This window comes from Aedes aegypti, chromosome 2, assembly GCF_002204515.2.
Source record: "Aedes aegypti strain LVP_AGWG chromosome 2, AaegL5.0 Primary Assembly, whole genome shotgun sequence".
Lineage (NCBI taxonomy): Eukaryota > Metazoa > Arthropoda > Insecta > Diptera > Culicidae > Aedes > Aedes aegypti.
In genome coordinates, this window is record NC_035108.1 from 375829875 (window position 1) to 375838102 (window position 8228).

The 8228-nt window shown below is 40.1% G+C and overlaps 1 protein-coding gene across 1 annotated transcript; it reads left to right on the forward strand.

Annotated features, from left to right (window-relative positions):
- Positions 1-4769: 4769 nt before the first annotated feature.
- LOC5572459 (U4/U6.U5 tri-snRNP-associated protein 2) lies at positions 4770-7162 on the forward strand. The gene is made up of 3 exons (XM_001660355.2): positions 4770-4943; positions 4998-6252; positions 6780-7162. Exons 1-3 carry the CDS (start codon positions 4910-4912, stop codon positions 7051-7053), a joined length of 1563 nt encoding a protein of 520 aa, XP_001660405.1. The 5' UTR covers positions 4770-4909; the 3' UTR covers positions 7054-7162.
- Positions 7163-8228: the final 1066 nt, after the last annotated feature.

Sequence of the window (8228 nt, forward strand, 5' to 3'; positions counted from 1 at the left end):
TTCGGCTCTTTCGCGGGATAACCCAAATTTGGGTAAACTGATATAAACTCAGGCAAAAATACCATGAATCTTCATTATTTTCCCTTATGTTTATTAGCCACAAGAAATCGGTAAGTACTTCATTGATATACCTTATGAATTGATCTGAATCATTCCAATGTTGTGTCTTGCTTATTTCTTAAAACAGCATTATGAACATTGATATGAACATTTAAGGATTTCTTCTATCAGCAGTATAAACTTCCCTTGAATTTCCCTCTTCTTTGCCACGTTGCTGCTCGATTTACAATAATACGCAGCAAAGTACTATTGCATATTGAGCCGTGACGCGAATGAAAATTAGAGTTTACACGTTAGTTAATTAATTTTCTAATGCAAAACAGATATTTACCAAATATGCAATAGAATTATTTGGACTTTTCGACGAACTATAATATTTTTTTGGTTTAAAATCGATAATTATTCTCATTTCATTAAAATCAACATTTCGTCGTGCTTCTTTCCCCGATAACTGGACTTCTGTAAAAAATTACGCATTCGATGTTTTTGTGCTGCTTTGCGGTCGAATGTTTACTGTATTTTGTTCCGGAATTACTCAGGTTCTGGAACAATTATAGCTAAAAATTTAATTCTGCATTATTTTCAAATTAGTTTAAAAATTTATTATTTATTACATATGAACAATTTGCTCCCGTAAGGTCCCATTCACAAATTTCATAACGCTAGAGGGGGTAGGTGGGTGTCCTAATGATGTTACGGTCCATACAAAAATTGAATAACGTTCATACGAAACGCGTTACAAGGGGGTGGGTGGGTGTCCAAAATGGCCAATTTCAGCGTTATGAAATCAATGAATGAGCCCTAAACAAATCCGCAATCAGAAAGGTTCACCAACACAATGCTTCCATTTGAAAATTTTCATAATAACAACCTTATGACTTTTTCACACTAGTGCAAGCAATGTGAATCATAAGGTGGCTTAATGAAATCGTTACACGTTAATTAAGTATAGCATGCTTCGCAATTATGATTTTCATTGAATCAATATGAAATCCATAATAGCCTTATATGGTATCACCAAGGAAATGACTAATGACAGCAATTAAAATCGTGAGGCGCGCAATGAAATTTGAGAACGTTCATTATAATTAACTATTTTATCAATTACGATTATTATTTCAACGGTATGAAATCCATATTAGCCTTCTGAAATAGGTTTTTATAGATTTTTCAACGCTTCATAAGGAAAAATTTATGAAATTCATTTATTTATTTGCCTGAGTGTATACCTATCATTAGGTTGTTTCCATTTGACAGCGGCAAAACAAACATCTCAGTGCCAAAAAATATCTACTCAGCGTTAGCTTTCGAAGTCTCCGTGATGGGTTAAAACAACTTAACGTTAGGTAAACTCGAAAGAACCCAAATTTGGCTTTATTCCATTGAACTTCGACGATAGGTCGGTGCGTCTCTCTCTGTTTTTGACAACATTACTGTTGCGAGAGAGGCAAAACAACCCAACCGTGGGTAAAAACTAAATGTAGTTTACCCAAATTCGAGTAAAAAGAACTTATTTTTTGGGTAGTCTGATTTCTCCGTGTACACGCTAACTTGAAAGTACCCATTAAATGGGTTTCTTGTACCCATTTTTATAAACAGTATGGAAATGTCAGAAAAAAGGTACTCTTCAGTGACACAAAAAAGAGTATTTTAACCTCATTATGAAGTATCCTTCTTGGCAGTATAAATGGGTAAATGGGTAAGTAATATCAGTGGATACTTTCCGGTAAGTGGATCCATTATTGATCGTTTTTCTAATTGCATAATTTTGGACGACTGCAGCTGATTTCACTGCCGACTGCAGCAATTCCCGTAGTGCCTGGTTTGTCTGCTAAATGTTCACCGAAATTATCACAAACATGTAGAATTTGTTTGTTAAACTATGGAATAAATATACGTTGTGTTTTATTAAGTCTCTTTTGCTTTTCATCATTATACAGAACTTTTCAATTCAATACCTTTGCCATAACCTCAATCTGCAGCATCGCTCTTAAAATAATGGGGTTTTATTACCCATGTAGATATAACATAACATTTTATAAGAGGTCAAGAGTGAAAAATACCCATTATTTGAAGTTCGATGCGAATACTCTTTAATGAGTAAATCGAATTTACTCTTTTAATGAGCTAAGCCACTTTTCTTGGAAATGGGTATTATAAGTAAAGTGGCTTAACTCATTAAAAGAGTAAAATTGATTTACTCATTAAAGGTATTCGCATCGAACTTCAAATAATGGGTTTTTTCGCTCTTGACCTCTTATGTGAACATGGGTAATAAAACCAAAAAATGGCCATTTTCAGCGTTATGAAATATGTGAATGAACCCTTAGCCACTTTCGTCATTCAAAGGGAACCGCTCTTTTTGGTCTTCTTCTTACTCCTATTAATTCTATCGTGTTCAGTTGAGGCCAGCCAAACTCCAATCAGCCACGCGCGCATTAGTCAATCGTCGACCAGCAACCGGAGAAGGATTCTTATCGGAATAAATTTTACACGTTCGTCACTGCTGCTGCTGTTTATTCCCAAGCTAAAAGCAACAGGTACCGGGAAATCGCTCATCATGGCCATAGGCATCCAGCTAGCCCATCGAATTCATGGAGAACGTGCCCAGAAACCTTGATAATTGCCGTCGGAGGACCAACTCCAAGTTTTTACCGACCGCATTTTTATTTAATCGTCTTGGGTAACCTTTTGGTGTGTTTCTGTCCAACAATGGAATGAAAACTCAGTTCGATCGACCGTGACTACCCCCAACCGTCCTTTTCAGGACGATAATGTTATTTTAAAGGAGTTATGAGAATTATTCTACGTGAAGAGCGACATTTGGTAATTGGATGTGATTGATTCAGATTTTGGTCAGATTTGCATGCAACCATAAATGAGAAATAAATTTCCCATCGTGTGCGCGCTGGCATTCCAATTGCGGACGGCACTTGACTTGAAAAATCCATTCCGGTTTACCTCGCACTTCGCGAGGTGCAGTTCTCGTCGTCGCTACCTACGTGCATGTTAGACCGATCAGTTTCAACCTGTCGAACACAGAGCTAAAACTAATCAGCAACAGCTTTGTTGACATTTTGATTTGGTAAGAAATTGTAATACGTACACAGAGATGACTGCAAAAATGCTACCGCCCCCAGACCCGAGCAACGGGACCCTGGGTAAAACTTTGCTTGCAATTTATCTCCGTTAAAAACTAATCATCCGAAATTATAATCGATAGCTTTATAAATTTATTAATCAATTGTACACTGAAACAAGCGTTGCAGTAATGAGTTTTTAAATTTACTATTACAGCCACGATTGAGTTATCATGAACGCTTTTTATTTGCGTTTTGTTCAATCTCAATCCAACCGCATCGATAGCCGAGCGGCTAGCGTTCGCGCTTGGCAATCGCCAGATCCTCGGTTCGATTCTGATCTGCTGCAAGTTTTTAACCATGATATAGTAATTTTTACTATACAAATGGTGCCATGGTAAAATTTAATGCACAAAATATTTTAAATAAATGCGAGTTTAGTCTGCACAAATCAAGTGGCGTTGTGTATTTAATTTAACCCTCTGATATAGTATTTTAAACCACAACGCTGTTCTCAGTGTAGTCTTGAAAAGGAACTTTGTTGAAAATTGTGCTTCAATGCAATTTAAGTGCCTTCGCCACGGATACGACTAGCCAGCTGGATGTCCTTCGGCATGATGGTGACACGCTTGGGGTGGGTCGCGCACAGGTTGGTATCCTCAAACAAACCGGCCAGTTAGGCCAAGCTCATTTCCGCCGCCCGGATTTTTGACCTGTTCTGTTTGGGCCGGCTCGCGTGAGAGATGATTTTTAAGGCCCATACGCAATGGCAGCAGAACGACAACGGAAAGCGGAACCGGTATTATAACATACTAGTCGACTCAGTGTTGGCTCACTTTCATTCGTTGACAGCTCAGTCGAGAAGGTATGATTCATGCTGGTAAACCGATTCCGCATTCCGTTGCCGTTCCGCTATCATTGCGTTTGGGCCTTAAGGCGAGCTTTGTTCGCAGTTGACAGTCGTACACCCACCCCGGTATGGACCAATGCACGAGTTCACTAATTTGACGTTTAAGCGGTGCCGAATTCACTCGTTGTCATGGACACGTAAATAACACGGCACCGCTCAAACGTCAGATAGTGAACTCATGCACTGGTCCATAGGCCTTTTCATGTGACAGGTCCGTCTATGCATTTGTTTACATCGGTGGAGGAGCGGTGCATACATGAGGCTGTCATTTTCATAGAAAAACTGTCAAAGAGCTTCCCGATCAACTGTTTTGGAACGTCATGTGAATAGGGTTCATTCATTTATTTCATAACGCCGAAAACGACCATTTTTGATACCCACCCACTCCTTCGTAACGTGTTTTGTATGAATATTCTACAAATTTTGTATGAGTCGTAACATTGCGAGGACACCCACCCACCCCCTTCAGCGTTATGAAATTTGTGAATAAGCCCATAGGCCTATAGGCCTATTCAAATGACGTCTCAAATCAGCTGATCGGGAAGCACTTTGACATTTCTTCTATGAAAATGACAGGCCCGTGTTAGCACCGGTCCTCCACCGATGTAAACAAATGCATAGACGGATCTGTCACATGAAAAGGCCTATATAACCCTATTGAGTCCAAATAAATCAAAGGTGGGTTTATTTGTGGTTCCGTGTATAGCATATCGTTCTGAAGGGCGCACATAAACGTCAGACATCAACGTTTGTAAACATCGATGCATCGTTTTCCACAGCTTTTCGTCAATTTCCCCAAAAATTTGGAATTTTGTTAGAATTTATCAATTTTACTCATCAATAATCTTCTTTCACCACAATGTCAGACAACAAAAAACGTAAATCAAAATCTGGTAAGTGTTTAATCGCTTTTTACACGTAAGACATCATTTAACCTCGAAATAAAGAATCCGTTCCAGCCCCTTCGGCTTCACCGGCAAAGAAGCCCAAACTGGAGGACATCGGCCCCGATGACGACGAAGACGACGTGAAACGACTAAAGGTGAAAAATCCGGACCCGTCGCTGCTCAACCGATCGAAACTGTGTCCCTATTTGGACACCATCAACCGGCACCTGTTGGACTTCGACTTCGAGAAGCTTTGTTCGGTTTCTCTCACTCGGATCAATGTCTATGCATGTCTGGTGTGCGGAAAGTATTTCCAAGGGAGGGGGACAAATACTCACGCTTACACGCATTCGGTGGCCGAGTCGCATCATGTGTTTCTGAACTTGTCCACCTTGAAGTTCTATTGTCTGCCGGACAATTATGAAATCATCGATTCGTCGTTGGACGATATTAAGTACGTGTTGAATCCGGTGTTCACTGGCAGAGACATTCGCAATTTGGACAAGGAGGATCAGAAAATGTCTCGAACCGTGGACGGAACGCTTTACTCACCGGGAATCGTCGGAATGAACAACATCAAAGCGAACGACTATTGCAACGTTATTTTGCAATCATTGTCGCACGTAAAGCCAATAAGAGATTTCTTCCTGATCGAGAAGAATTATGCCAATATTAAGAGACCTCCGGGTGATACGGCATTTACCCTTGTCCAACGTTTTGGCGAACTGCTGCGCAAATTGTGGAATCCGAGAAACTTCAAGCCCCACGTATCACCGCACGAAATGCTTCAAGCCGTCGTTTTGTGGAGCAGCAAAAAGTTTCAAATCACTGAGCAAGGAGATCCGATCGAATTCCTCTCCTGGTTTTTGCATATTTTGCATAAACAGTTGCGCGGGAACAAGCAACCGAACTCGTCGGTGGTCTATCGAACCTTCCTGGGTGAGATGAAAATTTACACCAGAAAGCTGCCCCCTACGGAACTGGATGATGTCCAGAAGCAACTGCTGCTGGCGACGGACGAATATCAGGAGAAGGTTGAGACTTCCACTTTCCTGTACTTGACTTGTGACCTTCCGGCGACGCCTCTGTTCATCGACGAGTTCAGGGAGAACATTATTCCTCAGGTCAATTTGTACCAACTGTTGGCTAAGTTCAACTCGGTTTCCGAAAAGGAGTACAAAACGTACAAGGAAAATTTCCTGAAACGTTTCGAAATAACTAGATTGCCGAAGTTTATCATTTTGTACATCAAGCGATTTACGAAAAATACCTTTTTCCTGGAGAAGAATCCAACGATTGTCAACTTCCCGGTCAAGTAAGTAGTCATTATTTTTGAAGTTCACACGATATAACTTTTTTATTTATTTTTATCATTTCAAATATTTCGTTTATTTTTTATGTCTAAGTGTTCTAAAACTAAAATAAGCTATTATTAACATGTTGTTAACAACATATTACATTTAATTTGCCGTAGCAGTTCGTAATTTTTATAGGCAAATTGAATTTACTTGCTTATAAGAACGAATGAATGAATTGTCTTTATTATCGAGACTATCAGCCCTTGTCCTGATTATAAGAGAAAAACAAACGCTTTCATTTAACTTTACCTAACTTAATGTAAATGAATAACGCATTGGCAATAGAATATTGCAACGATTTTTTTCTAAAATAAATAGTTTTATTTGACATTTGTTCCAATGTTATATATTCTATGTAATTCATTAGTACCATATGAGGGAAGGAGCATCAGAATCAAATGCAAATTTCAAATCCTCTGCAGAGCTCTCTTCCTGGTATTAGCAAAAAAACACGACTGAAATATTTCTCTCCATTTATTTGTAGGAATATCGATTTCGGAGATATTCTGACCGAAGAGAACAAGAAGCAACACCAGTACACGAAGTACAACCTGGTTGCCAACATCGTCCACGACGGGGAGCCCAATGCTGGAACGTATCGGTGTCACATCCTGCAGAAAAGTACCAACCAGTGGTACGAGATGCAGGATCTGCACGTGACTAGCATTTTGCCACAGATGATCACCCTGACGGAGGCATACATTCAAATCTACGAGCTGCAGGAAGAAGACGACGAGGTGCTCGAGGGGAAGCAGTAGTTTTTGTTTTCAATATAACAATAAGTAGGTAGTTTGTTTTACCAGGATAGTGTTTTCAATCGCTGTAAGTTGAGTTAACGAAAATAAATCGATAGTTTTGCAAAATATATTTAAATTCGTTTTTGTTTTATGATCTATGCATCTCTCTGGCGAATGCCAGATTAGGTTCCCTTTTCATTTTGGTTATTCAGACTAGGGAAATGCCTTGTTAATTATTGTAGGATACCTGAACCGATGGGTACATCGCTCCTGCTCCAAGGCTCTTCGGTACACCAACCGACGGTGTTCCAACAGACGGTTCTACAACTGGCGACAATTCATGCGGGTCTTCCTTTGGCAACACAAAAGTCCATTTTTTGAGGGAAACACTAACTTCGAACACTACATTTATTGCTTATGAATCTAACACGGTAATCTTAAAAACTAACAGATTAAAAAGCCCGATTGCTCTCGACCGTCTTCGACCTTGCTAATGGTACTAAACTGACCTTCTCCGTACAATCTATCTTATAACTAGAGTCCAGCATCCCGAACAGTTGTGGAGAGATTGAACCCTCGTTCGGTTCGGGCGAATTCGCTCAATTTGTTTCCATCTCCCATCGACGATGTGAAATGAGAGATCCCACGTAGTCTACGCTGCGAATTGTGTCGGTCTGCCGTCTGCTCAGCCTTGTCGCAATACAATAGCCATGACCACAACATCCTAGCTGACCAATAGATCAACAGTTCAATGATTGCGTTGCACCTCATCTGTTTATCTTCGTCCAACGGTATAAATGCAGCTTGGGGCTAGGGTGGCCCTCACACATTCTCACCCACCCAGAAATATCCGTTTCTGAAATTAAAAGAAATTCCTCTTCGACTAGGATGGGACAAGGGAAGGGTTTAAGTTAATCTTCTTTTTCATCTGGAACACGCAACAAGGATATCTTCTCAACAGGTCGTTTCAGTTCACCAGACGCTGTTTTAATGGTGACGACTCGGACTACGCCATCGCTGCCCGGATGCACCTGGATTATCCGCCCCATACACCAACGCATTGGTGGTAGATTATTATCATGAATGATGACTAGTTTACCAGTTTGAACTTCGACTGGTGGGCTCCAGCGTTTTGCTCTGCCTTGCAGTTGACAAAGGTATTCCTTCCTCCATCTGTTCCAAAAATGCTGTAACTG

Coding starts and splice junctions, on each gene's coding strand:
- LOC5572459 (XM_001660355.2), top strand. CDS start 4,910: ATGTCAGACAACAAAAAACGTAAATCAAAATCTG. Junction 4,944..4,997: donor AAAACGTAAATCAAAATCTG/GTAAGTGTTTAA, acceptor CTCGAAATAAAG/AATCCGTTCCAGCCCCTTCG. Junction 6,253..6,779: donor ATTGTCAACTTCCCGGTCAA/GTAAGTAGTCAT, acceptor ATTTATTTGTAG/GAATATCGATTTCGGAGATA.